Source organism: Paramisgurnus dabryanus, chromosome 2, assembly GCF_030506205.2.
Source record: "Paramisgurnus dabryanus chromosome 2, PD_genome_1.1, whole genome shotgun sequence".
Taxonomy (NCBI): domain Eukaryota; kingdom Metazoa; phylum Chordata; class Actinopteri; order Cypriniformes; family Cobitidae; genus Paramisgurnus; species Paramisgurnus dabryanus.
This window is the reverse complement of record NC_133338.1, coordinates 52,207,581-52,223,657: the sequence shown is the minus strand read 5'-3', so window position 1 is coordinate 52,223,657 and position 16,077 is coordinate 52,207,581. Positions and strand designations below refer to the sequence as shown.

Below are 16,077 nucleotides of genomic sequence, written 5' to 3'. Positions count from 1 at the left end.
CCACAGTCAGGCGTCCTGGAGGAGCTGCACTTGATCATGCAGACATTTTATTTATTATTCAATAAGAAAGAAAAAATGGGGCAAGTGGGAATTCGGCACAGGTGTCTGATCCTTGTGATGATGTGCTTGAATAATAAAGAAGAAAAGATAAATCCTTTTAAGTAAGTTCATTACTTTGCTAATGATGTTCTGAGGCCTTCAAGGCGAAGCTTTAGTGCAAATTGTTACATTACAGGAACCCAAGTTTCAAACCTCATTAAGATCAGTAAGACGCTCCTATGGTCAGATCTGGATTTTCTGTGCCATTAGCAAATTCACTTTCAGTTGGCTTCAACAGAAACTAAACCCACAGCTATATTATATATATCCCAACAATTAAAAGGCATCGTTTTACAACAAATTAATCAAATAACACTGTAATTACAAGTCAATGTCGCACTGGTGCATGGAGAAGACACAAACACAGAAAATTCCACACACTTCTTCTTGCAAAAACTTATCAAAATGTCTTTATTAGCAACGTTTCGATTGTATTCACACTGTAAAAAATTGCAGCATTTTTTTTTTTAATTTTTGTTACTGTAACTTAAATGATTGCGTCAAAACTTAAAGTAGTAGGTTGAATAGCAAAACCAAGTGGTTTGAACTTCATGCTGCATTTTTACAGTGCAGACATATATAGGGCAGTGACATTTGGTGTCCAAAGTCATTTTTTCAGCTACATTTCAGTTATATTTTTATATTTTAATAATACCAAAAAAATCCAAAATTTAACCAATTGAATAAAGCTGAAAAACAGTGACTTTAGATACCAATTGTGCCTGCAATTATATAATCACCCATACAGCTATAAAATATGCCAACACAATAGGAACAAACACATTTTTTTCGCAAGATGAACATGACATTATAAAAACAAAACTGTGTTTTATAAATATACTTTCAGTATACACATTTAAATATTTTTAGCGCCTCGTTGTCGTTTAGTGGATGTCAAACAACAGCGCTTTAGAAATCCTCGGAAGAACTTCCTGAATTCAGTGTTGAAGATGGTGTAGATGATAGGGTTCAGGGCACTGTTGACGTAACCCAACCATGTTACTGTGCTCATGAGATGTTGAGAGATGTGGCACGATTCACACAGAGCTCGAGTGGTGTGAACCACAAAGAAGGGAGTCCAGCAAAAGAGGAAGGTACCTAGATGAAGATCAACATTACATAAAATTACTTGTTATTTTCAACCACTTATCATTTCACAGTGTAAGTTAACCATAGCCCTGGTATAGTAACCCACTTCTAGACGAAATAAACTTACATTTGGTTACATGCCAAAATAACTTGAGATCATTTCCATCATGTAAGCAAAGTCAACAGTGATTACAAGCTGTTTAATTTCATTTATTTTGCGCAATGGTAAGACATCTATTACATTTTTGCTGACCGAATTTTGCCTTGTTTTAGCCTAGATATCTGGGCTGTGTTTGGAGAGCTATTAGACGTCTTTTTACTGGGTAGTTTCTCTGCTAATGAGTTTTACCTTATGTGAACAACATGAATGTCAGAAAACATGCTAGCAAATGATTGGTATGCACATCTCTATTAGTAGATGTGTGTCAGTAGATGTTTTGAAGCCAGTGGACAGCACCATACGGCCATTGTCCAGGTTCAATTTTAGATATGAAAGAAAAAAGGGCCGAGAACTTGGGATATTCTTAAATATTCACAAATTCCAGCTTTGAAAGCTTCAGATAAGCCAGAAACATGTTATATTACATCCATTCATTCTGCATTATGCAACACTGCACAGGAATCTGTTACGAAACTGTGTCAGACGAAATGTCTTAAAGAACATGTGAGACAAAGCTGCTCTTATAAATTCAACTTCATGTATATTATTTTCTTCCAGAGTGTCTGCTCTGCTGAATTATTTAAGTATTATTAATGCTATTTCTATAAATACCCAGTATATGTTTCAGATCATCTGCAAGGTGTTTCTCAAATGCATGAAATGCATCTTGGCCCTTTTCCCACAGTGATTTGTCATTTTTGGTCCCATGAACCCCATAGAGGTTCAGCTTTGCTCGCATCAAGTACAGATTCCTTTGTATAAAATATAAAATTGCGCAGTGCTTACTTTAAAAAGCCATGTACCTCAGCAACCTTTTGTTATGCATGGTGGATTTAGGCAAGACTTCCTTTGCTATTTCTGTGCTACACAACCCCAACGCATAATGAATCTCTTTTAACTTTATAATTATAGCAGCAGGATGACACCTCAATGACGAAAAATTAATGATTTAAAGAAATGTTAGATTTGACATTGCAATGGTCTTTCATAAAAAACTTATAAGTATAGCTCGTGAGTCGCTTTGGATAAAAATGTCTGCCGAATGCATAAATATATATATAGATCTGTAATAAATGAATGTGTCATATGCTGGGGGCGTGATTATAGTTTCCCAATCATTTCAGCACTCTCAGAAAAAAGGTGACAAAAGGTGTCACAAGGGTGGTGCCCTTTTAAAAAGTACACATTTGTACGTAAAGGGTGCATTTGTACCTTTATGATACATATTAGGACCATTTTAAAGGGTACCATCCCAGTGACAGTTTTTGTACTTCTTCCTGACAGTGCATCTGACAAGAAATTATTTTAATTTGTGCAACCTAATGTAGCCTGCATGATTCAGTTTTATAAAATATTTGTGACTTAAGACCAAGTCTTTTAGGTTACCAGATTTTTTACAATGTACATTTTTAGATTTGGATATTTGAATATTTTTGTGATACATGTCATGCTGTTTATAACTTAATTAAAAAGCCATGCTAATTTCAGGATGTTGTATATAAATGAAACTGAAGCCAGTAAACATGTTTTAGTAAATAAGCAATGTAAAATTAAAATAGTACAATATTTTAACAAGTCAGATTCCACCTTTGTTAAAAATTAGATAATGCTGTGTGCACGTATTATGCATTCTTCAAATTCTTTAGCTTCAATTCTGCTTAATCCCGGCCTCAAGCCATTCAGAATTACTGGTTTGTTGGCAGAACCCATTAATCGGCACATCCGTTTTTCAGCAAAGTCCTCTAAGTACACAGAAGACGACATTCATTGGGTCTCTTGTCAGTACTTGGACCTGAATGCAAACTAAATGTATTAGCCACATGCCTCATGCACCCCCTAATGTGTGCTTCAGTTTTTTTTTTTCATTTTTACATTTGCAATATTTTTAGTTAAATCTTTAGTGATTTTGCAGGTGTTTACTATGTCTTGTCCAAAGAAGTGGATTTTTTTAAAGTAGAGGTCCTTCCCAAAAAAGCTTGCATGCACTTAGAGGGTTTTGCAGCGAAAAGCAATCAAATTTGTTTTACCAGTGAAAATAAGGCATTTCAATTACTGACTACCGTATTTTCCGGACTATAAGTCGCTCCGGAGTATTAGTCGCATCAGTCAAAAATGCGTTTTGAATAGGGAAAACTATACGTCGCGTTTATTTAGAAAATGATTTCACAAAATTCAAGCCGAAGAACAGACCTTTAATCTGGAAAGGCACTTTCCAACTAAACAATAGCACAGAACACCAGGCTGAATAGATGTCCATACATGTTAAGTAATTACTTAACAATTATTTAAACGATACACAATAGCATACAGAACATACCTGGGAGGCTAGGCTAAATTAACACGACAAGCCAAATCAAGTTCACCAAGCTCCCGAAGTCATTCCACATCACTGAATCCATTAAATTACATAAATACAGGAGCAGCATAAAGCGGACTCTCGCGGCTGTAGGCAGTAATGGTTTCTCTTAGTTCATATGAAATAATTTTGACGGATAAGTCGCACCTGACTATAAGTCACAGGACCAGCCAAACTATGAAAAAAGTGTGACTTATAGTCCGGAAAATACGGTAATAACCTTTTTCATTGCGATTAAAGTTAAAGTACTGAACCTAAACGTAAGAGCCTGATAAAAATCCTCATTTACAAGAAAACATGTCAGACGCACTTAGACGGTTTTGCATCTGAACTCTTCATTTGTAAAAGATATGTAAGCAAAATAAAGTTTTATAAAATAATGACTGTAATGAACAATAAAGAGATTTGTAAAACACTTTATATGGTCACTTTGGGACTCTTGGCACTCTGTAACGTTTTTATAATTCAATAGTGTGCTAATGAATTGCGGGTTAAGACACAAAAGCCAACCATTACATCATAACTGGATTTGAGATTTGTTAAAAGTTTCTTTGGGTGTTCCAACAAAATATCTTTGTTTTAATATAAATAACTCCTTACACACACTGATTGAACAGACCCATCGACGAATGCACAGGAGTGTTTATCATGTTGTATTTTAAAGTTTTTTAAGTTGCCTTAGATGAATTATAAAGTGAGCACATTCAACAGCAACATACACATAAATATATCACACAGAAAACACATTTACAATTACTTACCAACACCATAAAACTTACCGACAACAACCGGCAAGACCCTCATGGCTTTCCTCTCCCTGCCATTTATCTTAGCTCTCTTCTTCTGTTGGGTTGGCTGCCCATTGCGAATGTCCAGGCAAACCACAGTTTTGATGGGGTTGTGTTTATACTCGGGTAAGGGGCAGATGGGTTGTGTAAAGTCCTCCAGCTCCTCAAGGCTGGACTGTGTCAAGTCTCTCTCAATGACCCGGGGCAGTGAAGCAGGCAAAGCACACAAAGGAGGCAACGCGGCGGCCACCGCGGCGTGCTGCAGCCTCTGACAGGCCTGGATACCGTTTCTCAGTTTGGCTTTACGTGTCTCTTCCCATTTGCGCAAGCCATGGAACATCCCGAAGTACAGTAGGAGCATTATGGGGCAGGGAATAAAAAAGGAACATACTGAAGAATACACCACGTAATTATTGTCTTCTAGTTTGCATTCTCTTGGGTCCCTCTGTGGAACGTTGTTAATTCCGAAAATTACAGGCGACGCCACGGCCAGGGCCAAGAGCCATGTGGCTGACAGTAGGATGATCTGTCGATGGTCAACGTGCTTGCGGTTGTAGTTTAGCGGTATAGACACAGCAATAAACCTGGTAACAGGAAACAAATCACTTGTAAAACTTTAATAAATGAAATTAAAGGGGCCATGGCCAAGACTTTTTTAAGATGTCAAATAAATCTTTGGTGTCCCCAGAGCACATATGTGAAGTTTTAGCTCAAAATACCAAATAAATAATTTATTATAGCATGGTAAAATCGCCACTTTGTAGGTGTGTGCAAAAATTTGCCGTTTTGGGCGTGTCCTTTGAAATGCAATTGAGCGGATGAAGTCCAAACACTGATCACAATGATGGTGGTTTGTTGCAATTGAACCTCAGTTGTGCTGTGAATTATTTTCTTTCTCTCTCTTTTTCTTTGCACTAAATGGCTGTGCTGTGATTGGATAGGGGCGTATTATTATAATAAGAGCTCCTTATGACATCATAAGGGGAGCCAAATTCCAACTACCTATTTTTTATGTGCTTGTAGAGAATGGTTTACCAAAACTAAGTTACTGGGTTGATCTTTTTCACATTTTCTAAGTTGATAGAAGCACTGGGGACCCAATTATAGCACTTAAACATGAACAAAGTCAGATTTTCATGCCATGGCCCCTTTAAAATTTAATGTGTTCGATTTTTCTATACAACCTAAAGTTACAATGTTAAAACTAAAGGTGTTTCACGATGCCGTCAAAGAAACAAGAGTCGTTTTATGAAAAACATTTACATCTAAACAGTGTTTTTTTGTAGTAAAAAAAATATTTTTAATCACTTAGATTTTTACTTTGTATTTTCAACTGGACCTACAGTATATTCTACATTAACTGGCGACCCAACAGAGTATTGAAAATACATTGAAGTGTCAGAGCCAATGGTGTAGTGGGCAGTGCTCTGACATATGCACTTTTGGCCACCCAAGTTTGAATCACGGCCCGAGGTCATATGCTGATCCCGTACCCCCCTCTCAACCTCCTGTCCTCTCCTTATATTTTTCTAAAAAATCGCTAAAAAATAAGTTGAATAACTAAAAAAAATACACAGAAGTGCATTGGAAAATGTAGGTTTGTTTAATAGGGTTTACACATCAAACGTGAATTCACTGATTTGCGTGAGTAGATTACATACAAAGTCAATGCAAAGACATGAATGACGCAAATTGGACAGCACGATTGCCGCGACAAACACGGTATTCGCCTCAAATGCGTCTTCGCCATGTTGAAAATATTAAAATCGAGCAAATAATTCACATGACATGAAGTTAAATCTAGAGTAGAACGTTTGGCGTGTATGCATAATGCGTAATTTCAAATGATACTCAAGTAAAACTGGAGCACAATGGTTTATAGACCGTTTCATCAGACGCGCGCTCATTGCCACGCATCTGGCCCAAAATTAACGTCTGGTCTGTGCTTGTTTATCGGTCTGGCTAGTGAATGAACTGAGCTCTCGAACAAATACTTTGTTTTGGTTGCCAAAAGACTTCAGAAATAATTTACAGGGATTCTGTTGTTGTATGCGGAAGTCTACCGGAGGTTAAGTTTGGTCCACAAAAGCGGTTTGTTTATGTTGCTGCTGAAACCGTCTTTAGATATCCATAAGGCTAACATATTCATAGTGAAAAACAAAAAACTTCATTTTGATTTCACTGTCAAGAAAGATTTCAAGTCAATTCAACCTTCTATTTTAAGTTTTGACCTAAAAAAGTTGACATAACTTAAAAAAACAAATTGAAATTGTTTAACTTATTTTTTTATGTTACATTTTTTAATATATAAAACATATAAAAAAAAATTTATTTGACAAAAATGCCGCATTTTTTTTTTTTACAGTTTGGGCACTTTTATCTTATAAATTAAACAGAACTGCCCTCAAAATTACTCATTGAAATTCATTTCATTATATGAACTGCATAAAAGTATGCAAACAAACATTTGCTGCCTTAAATATTTTTGTTTAATCAACTTGGAAGTCTTTATAACTTACTATTATTTATCTCGACTAGAAATGAGTTGTAATAACTTATAAAAAGTAGTTGAAATATGTCAACTTGTAGCAACTAATCTCTTGTCAAGATAAACAATAGTAAATTGAAATGACTTGTAAATCTAAGTTGATTAAACAAAAAAATTTAAGGCAGCAAATAACTTTTTACAGTCTATAGTTAAAAGGTTGAAAAATTGACAAATTTGGTTTCTCAACCTCTGAATTTCAAGTCATTTTTACTTTAAAAAAGTACACTTTTTCTGGGTCATATTTTCTTGTGTCACGCATAATTTAGTTATCCTAACAGAAGTTGGCCTTAATAACATCACACTTTGTTTCTGCAACCCTGATTAGGTCAGAAACAAAATCTATAAACTGATTATGCATTTTGCATTCTTTCATGAGAAAATGCCTCAGGGCTCACAACTCAAAATGTCTTTGTTCTTGGACAAAGCGAAACCACACACGGAAAACTTCAGGGATATTGGGAGAAAGATAAAAGAAATCCAAACCTGTCAACGCTGATGGCACAAAGGTTGAATATAGATGCCGTGCAGAGCATCACATCCATAGTCATCAGTCCATCGCATAAAGCCAAATCTAAAGACCATACGCCACCTTGAAACTGCAACAATGGCAGATGTATTAAATCAAACAGTCTATATTAATGAGCATTTATTATAAAAACTGAAAATATAGATTACAGTACTACAAAACATATTAATATATATTGGGTATCCAACTGTTTAGGCATTCAGATTGCCCTTGGTACTCTGAAGGTGACAAAACAACCCAGTTGGGCAAATGTAGCAACAACTCGACCGATTAACTTGAAGCTAATAGGATAAGTGGCCTAAAACACTCAATTACAGTTATGCAATCAAATTATATTGTTGTATGTATTCTTTAATATATTTAAAAGAAAATAATATTTGCATAAATGGTATATATTAAAAAGTACATTTAAATGATTATATTAATATATTATCCTCTATATTGACATACTGACCTTTATCTGCTTTTAAAGAGAATTAAGAAGGTACAAAGGTAGTGCTGGTATTAGTTCATAATGCATAATATTTATCATGGTACTAAAAATACCATATTCATAAATCATAGTATTTAGATGATAAAAAATGCGAGACATGGAATAATTACTGATGCCAGACATGTTTTATTACTGATATATATTTGTGACATAAATCCATAAAATAAACGTACCATCTCAAGTATTTATACTTTATGGTAAATCAGACTTACCTCCGCATAGATGAAAAGTGGCAAAACCAAGACAGCCAGCAGCAGATCTGCCACAGCTAAACTCACAATGAAATAGTTTGTCGTTGTCTTCAGTGCTTTTTCTTTGTACACACTAATGCACACGAGCACATTACCGCAAATAATCACAATAATAAGCAGGACCCCAAAGAGAAGCGCAGGGACGTTATAGGAAAAGACCGAGTGCGCGTCCAATGTACTGTTCAAGCTCGAGAAATTCAGAGACATCGTTCCTCAAGCTTTTACGCATTGATCCGAGCGAGAATAGATGGTTTGTAAAAGTTTTCAAAAATATTTGAAGTCGTACTGTTCACTGTGATCCATCTTTCCTCATGCGCAATGTCGGAAAGAAAGTCATCTATCCGGACAGAGGTATTGGGCAGGTCTGTCCCATCCGCTGTTCATCACACCGCATTTCAAATAACACAGTCTGATCATCTAAAAAAATGAATTGATGGGAAGCTGTTGTCACAATGTAACTTTACCCACGTCGATTAAATAGCAGAATGTAGCCGCGTAACCGAGATGCGCGCGGTCGGTGAGCAGAGCTGTAGCAGGAGTCTGTGCTGCTACAATTATACATCAATGAGTTCATGATCGTAAACATCTCAGCAAAAATTATTTAACATGAAGCTAGATTATGAGTGACGATTGAAAGAAAATTTATTGAATGGCTTACGCATTAATCCACACTTTATTTAACTTCATATTAAATGACGACATAACAAATCAAGTGACATCTATTTTTAAGAAAACAAATGCGTAAATGCGAATGCATTGTGTGGTTTATTAAAATAATGTGTGCAACCTGCAACAAAACAATTACAACCTAACTATGTAGGTCGTTATACTTGCACATTATTGCTTTGGTTAACGTTTTATTGAGGTGATGTCATAAAGGTTTTTTGTGACTATTGACTGGTCCTTGACCCGAGGTCAGGTCAGGTCAGCATCTCCAAGGCTGGCATAAAGGTTAATTTAAAATACATCAATATTTTGCTGGTGTTTTGTATGTATATTGACATATGGTGCATAATGACATGTGTATTTAACTGTGCAACACATGCATTTAAAGTCTCAGACTCAAGTACAGCTTTTCAATGCAAATTTAGAGGTCCTTCTGAAATATTTTGGAGAATTATCTTGCACTGCTTTTCAACGCTGGAACTCAAATCCTATGGCAGGTCCATATCAGTGGCTTTATGTCATCAGTATTAACCAATTGCTGGGCGGATTTCTTAAGTAATTGATGATTTTGGGAGGTTTAGTCTGAAGTGTTCAGTTTTAGCTGATACATTTATTTGTGTGTTTCTTTGCTTGAAGTACTTGTTTTGTTTGAAATTATTAGCCTATTTAAGTTGTTTCAAATGTATTTTTAAAAGCAAGTGCAAAATGATGCTGGCGGCTGAGGAAATGGATTTTGGTTTTAACAACCCAGGACACCATACAAGTTAGCACCGCCACTGGCATGAAGTCATATTGCGGGCAAATGTCATCAGTAAAATTTGCAGTTAGTCTGCAATCAAAAAAGGAGGACCAGCTTTGTGTTTTTATTGTGAACTTTGAATTTGTAAAACCGTTTTGAATTGACTGTCAATAGGCTGTCAAATAAGTTACAGTACATACATGAGTGTTAAAGATAGTCTTGCATTGTATACTTCATATTGTTCCTAACATGTTTGACTTTCTTCTGTGAAACACCAAAGATGGATTTTACAAAATATTTAGAAAAATGTTATAACCAAGAAGATCTGGGGCACCACTGACTTCCACTAGCAATTTGTAGCCTCTTTATCCTTTTTGTAGTGGAGATGAGTGGTACCCGGTGGGGTCTTCTGCTGTTGTAGCCCATCTGCCTCAAGGTTGTGCGTGTTGTGGCTTCACAAATGCTTTGCTGCATACCTCGGTTTTAACGAGTGGTTATTTCAGTCAAAGTTGCTCTTCTATCAGTTTGAATCAGTCGGCCCATTCTCCTCTGACCTCTAGCATCAACAAGGCATTTTCACCCACAGGACTGCCGCATACTGGATGTTTTTCCCTTTTCACACCATTCTTTGCAAAATACCAGCCCGTCTGGCACCAACAACCATGCCACGCTCAAAATTGCCCAAATCCCCTTTCTTTCCCATTCTGACATTTAGTTTCGAGTTCAGGAGATTGTCTTGACCAGGACCACACCCCTAAATGCATTGAAGCAGCTGCCATGTGATTGATCGGTTGATTAGATAATTGCATTAATGAGAAATTGAACAGGTGTTCCTAATAATCCTTTAGGTGAGTGTATTTTGAAATCTACAGTCTAAGAAATGCTGGGATGTTTCAATCCATCGTTGGAAATATTACGGACAAATCCAGCCATTTAAAATGTCTTTATGTGACCCAGCAATGGGTTGAAACAACCCAGGGCACGAGTCAATTCTAGATACTTTTGAAAAACTTTTATAATGCCTTTTGTAAGATAATTGCATGAACAAGAGGAACTGTTCATCAAAATATCTTTCTTCTGTTCCACAGAAATAAAAGTGAAAGGGTTTGTAACAACATCAAACACATATACATCTTACATTATCTGTACCCTGAATATTAAGGAGCTATTTAAAGAGTAAAGACTCTTTTTATACTTGGTGCGTTCAGACAGACGGTGAAAGAAAAGAGAGAATAGCAATCAGATTGTGGGGGAAGATAAAAAAGAGAGCAATTTTAGCTCATAGTTCATTCAGGATTGAAATACATTATCATAAAACTCGTGGGTAAGCCGAAAATGAAACCATGTCCTCCTCAGAACATTTACAATAAAAGTCATTTCCACCTTCCAAGGTAATATCTATAGATTGAGAAGTGAATGATATTTTAATGAACAAGGTTTGCCAAACCTTCTCAGAGTAACACAGTAAATGAAGCGTTATTTTGACATGATTATTTTTCATAGCTCTGGGGTCACTGAGACCCAAAGAAAGAAAGTAACAACAATCTTAACAGACCATGAGTCGCTTAAATGCTTTCCAAGCCATATAACAGAAAAGTTTTATTTTCCGATGACAGTTTTTTATACACTGTATTAGCATAAAGTACAGGACCATACATTACAAAGCTTTTAAACATTTAGCTCCAACTCTATGGGCTTATGCTACAGTACAAAAATATCATGAACATCTATTATTTAACAGAATTACAGTCTCAATGTACAACAAGACCGCACAAGAGGAGAAATATGACAGGACTTACATATATATGCGTTACCAATCTCAGCATCAGGACCGCTGGCTTAACGCCTGATGCATACGGCGCACTTAACTGGAAAGACTTTAGCAGTTTCAAAGTCATCCTCTGATTGGTTAAATTATACCGGATGTCTGGGAGACACAAAACCATTTGATCATAAAAGAAAGCTGTCTTGTTTTCATCAGTAACAATATGCTTCACCAAGATTGAATAAGCGCTGCTTTTCAAAAGTTCACAGCATAAAGTTTTTAAAAGACATCCAAGAGTTTTGTCTGAAGCTGTTAGTGGAATCTAAAAGAGATAATCTGTCATTGTGGAGACATTTCTACGCTACTAAACATGATGTAGCACAAAAAGAAACATGATTGGTTGATTTACAAGTCAGTCAAATGGTCTCTTGGGCAGTCCATGGTTCTCTTGGCCCATCTTGCTGATAGCCGGACCGGTTATTGTGTTTTGCTGTCTTCTTTATCTCGTCTTGTTATTGTTTTCTGTTTCTCTCATCATATTGGCTTAAACTTTATTAAACAATTGTTGTGTTAACTCTGCCGGTTGTAGGAGCACACCTGGTATTTTATGATGTATAAGCTCATCCAGATGTTACAACTAAATTTGATCTCAGTAGCTTAAAGACTTTTGATCTTATTTCTCTTGCTGTTGATATTATTTTGTGCTTTCGGGAATTAAATACCTGAACCCTACCTCCTTACTGTATATATATATTTAAAAGCTTGTGTGCATGATTCCTTATTGCAGATGAACAGATAAAACTGTATGCTGTTATGTAATATTCCTGTATAGCTCAATTGGTTAAAAATGGCAGCACAAAAGGTTGTGGGTTTGCATACAAAAAATAAAAAATGTATATCTTAAATGCACTCACTGCAAACGCGTGTGACAAGTGCATAAATGTAAAGTAATGCAGTATAAACACAAATGTGCAAAATATTGAGACGGTTCACAAATGAGACATTAAGACTAAATTAAATGCTATCCTGGGGTGCATTTCCTGAACAACGACGTACAAACACTTTTTAAAGAAAGAAAATATTTTAAAGGATCCTCTCACCTCTGTGGCTGTATCATTGACATCATTGGTCAGTAATTTACAGCTTTGAGCCTTAAGAAGATATTCTCCGATCCAGCACATTAACCTCACACCACCTTTCAATCTAATGTTTGGACAGTATGGCCGTGGTTCAGTCCTTATACAGCCAACTTACTTACATTACTCTAATTAATGGGTTCAATGGGCACAAGGAGATTCCCTTTGTCATGTTAGTGGACTGAAATACTGTTCGCTTGTGACCCAAAATATTTTACTTTAAGTTATAGCAAAGATGTAATGCATTCACCTTCTGGTTGCATTGATTGTTTTGCATGATTCATGTCATGTCTTAGAAACCCTTAAAATAGTCTTTGTCTTTCCAATTTAATACCAAGGTCATGTTTTTGTCTCTCCCCTTTATTTGAAACGAGGAAAGACACATAAGTATGCCAGCAGTTCAGAAAGGTGATATTTTCTTAACATGAATTTAAGGTCAAAATGGTTTTCTAAAAATGGCGGGTGACCTAAAACAGGATGTTCACTGGCTATATTCTGTAATGTTTTATAAACAACCTCTAAAGAACACCAATACATACCGTAAGCCATGATAAATTATGTTTTTGTATCACTGCTGAGCGAGACTATCATGTTAGAGGATACCACAATAATTGGTTTTGCATGCACACATGTCAAACATGTTTAGAAACCCATGGTTTTAAACTATCTGTGACCTCTCTTACAGTGTCAAGAATCCCTTTTTGCTTAGTGATTTGTGGGCTGAATGACAAGTTTAAGCAGGTTTAAATTAAGCTTAGTCCGAGATCATGGATTAAACAGTGTGTGTGAGCATGTGTTAGACGTCATATGGGCTAAGATACTTTTACCCGAATTTTTTTTTCGAAATTCTCTTCCAAACAATCCAATCTGATTGAATTTGTAAGTATTTTACAAGTTGGCTAATTCATATGAATTCGTACAAAGTAAAAAAATAAAAATCCCACTACTTTCCACCCCTAACCCCAATTTCACAGCAGCGAAAGCAAATTGTACAAAAACGTCTGTGTATGGTCGTACAAATTCCCATGAGATTGGGAAACTTTGATTTTGTGGTTTTAACATTTTCTAGCTTTCTGTATCAACTTCTATAGAACAAGAAAATGTGTTGTGCATGTAGGTCACTTTTGATAAATGTGTCTTGCAAATGCATTAAATGTAATGTTTTTAAACCTGGATTTTTATGTAACGTAATATAGGGTAACGCTTTAGATTACAGCCCGGAAAGTACTACGTAAGTACAGCGAATTTACAGCGTATGTTTCTGTAATTATAGTTTACTTATGAAGTATGTACGTGTAATTATAAGGGAACAATTTATAATATTTGGGGAATAAAGGGGTAACAACCAGGAAAAATACAAATAATATATGCAGTAAAGTACTGCGTAAGTACAGCGAATTTACAGTGTATGTTTCTGTAATTATAGTAAACTTATGAAGTACGTACGTGTAATTATAAGGGAATAATTTATAATATTTGAGGAACAAAGGGGTAACAACCAGGAAAAATACAAATAATATATGCAGTAAGTATTTTAGATTACTAAACAAAACTTAAAATTCAGTTAATGTGTTTATGCTATTTATTAGTACGATACAATTTATTTAGAATTTTCAATAAAGGTTACTTACCTTAAGAAAGAAAAAGAGTAGAGGAATTTGTTGGGTCATCAAGCAAAATTAAAAATAGGCAAGGCAACTTTGGTGAAAACAAAGCAAGCAAAACTAGAACTACACTCTTAGAACGAATGTGTTAAAAACAACACATTAGTGTTGATTCTGGGACGACACACTAAATGCGTTGTCCCAGAATCCACCCATCTCTGTGTTATTATAGAAACAACACATTTTGTGTTACTTTTAACACAACTTGTGTTATATTTTAACACAAAATCAACACAAAATGATACATAATGTGTTAAAATTACACATAATGTTTTAAAAACTTAACACACAAAGATGTGTAAAAAATTAACACATCCTTTCTAAGAGTGTATTTTCTGTAGTTACTGTTTTGTGTTGTTACAGTCTAAGTCAAAAAAATGTACCCCCTTGTTTCACGTAGTTACAGAGTAAGTACAGAATCTGCGGGCTGTAAATTAAAGTGGCACTTGTTACCCCCTTGTTTCATGTAGTTACAGAGTAAATACAACATCTACGGGCTGTAAATTAAAGTGGCACTTGTAACCCCCTTGTTTCACATAGTTAAAGAGTAAATACAACATCTGCTGGCTGTAAATTAAAGTGGCACTTGTTACCCCTTTGTTCCAAAAATATTATAAATTGTTCCCTTATAATGGCATGTATGTACTTTATAAGTATACTATAATTACAGAAATGTATGCTGTAAATTCGCTGTACTTACGCAGTACTTTACTGCATATATTATTTGTATTTTTCCTGGTTGTTACCCCTTTATTCCCCAAATATTATAAATTGTTCCCTAATAATTACACGTACGTACTTCATAAGTAAACTATAATTACAGAAACATACGCTGTAAATTCGCTGTACTTACCCAGTACTTTCCGGGCTGTAATCTAAAGCGTTACCTAATATAGGTTTAGCTTTAAGCAGGAGTGACCCAAAAACTGATGCTGAGGTGCTGAGATCACAATCCACACCCATATCCCCTTGAGCAAAATACTTCATAGGCTGTTTACAAAGAGACTGTGGAAAAATGATTTATGTTTTTTTAGTACAGTTGTTCTAGACTGGTTTTGACTCAGGACCCAGATTTGGGCATCAAGTTTATAAGCCAACACAGTAGTGATCTTGTTTATCATAAAGAGCTTAAAACAAAACATTAAAATATATATCCATAAAATGTCTTTTTTATTTATTTATTTTTATTCGGTTGCTATTAATATTATTGCTTTTTGCATTGTAGTCACCTCCTGTCTTTGACCCTTTGGTTCTCAAACAGGGGGGCCCAGTTTTATGATTGATTTTCATTCATTTTCTTTGGGGGCCACAAAGCATCTACTCTAGGTTTCTTTTACTGGCTGTTTAAATAACATTTATACTGTACATTTGGCAGATGCTTTTACCCAAAGCGACTTATTTTACATTGTGGATATCATGTGTACATTGAATTGCAGTGTTTTTATTTTCTTTTGTTATTTTGTACAGTGTATATATTAATTTTTGTGTGCGTATCATTGCAGTACACTTGTGCAGGCCACATTAATAGTAACAATAACCCTGCATAGTTGGCAAATTTTGTGGATGATAGGATTTACCTTGTATTTTCTACAGAAGGACTTGTGAAATGAAATATGTTGTTTAGAGAAGATTAACACATTTTTGGTATTTGTAGTTAATCATGCTTGGCCTTCTATAATCATCTGATCTCTGTGTGTCCTTTTCAACTTCTTTATAGAGCAACACAACACTAAGTTTACAAATGTTTATTTTCAGAAAGTCGTCTTCTAAAATATGAAGTAAATAATGAGGTCAGTA

At 35.4% G+C, this 16,077-nt stretch overlaps 1 protein-coding gene across 1 annotated transcript; it reads right to left on the bottom strand.

The window, feature by feature from the left end:
* Positions 1-943: 943 nt before the first annotated feature.
* Positions 944-8,517, bottom strand: drd4b (dopamine receptor D4b). Its single transcript, XM_065261572.2, has 4 exons — positions 8,272-8,517; positions 7,524-7,636; positions 4,484-5,076; positions 944-1,197 (listed from the first exon to the last, which is right to left on the bottom strand). Exons 1-4 carry the CDS (start codon positions 8,515-8,517, stop codon positions 956-958), a joined length of 1,194 nt encoding a protein of 397 aa, XP_065117644.1. The 3' UTR covers positions 944-955.
* Between the last annotated feature and the right edge of the window lie 7,560 nt (positions 8,518-16,077).

Coding starts and splice junctions, on each gene's coding strand:
- drd4b (XM_065261572.2), bottom strand. CDS start 8,517: ATGTCTCTGAATTTCTCGAGCTTGAACAGTACATTGGACGCGCACTCG. Junction 7,637..8,271: donor CACTTTTCATCTATGCGGAG/GTAAGTCTGATT, acceptor CCATTGTTGCAG/TTTCAAGGTGGCGTATGGTC. Junction 1,198..4,483: donor GGTCTTGCCGGTTGTTGTCG/GTAAGTTTTATG, acceptor ATCTTCATCTAG/GTACCTTCCTCTTTTGCTGG.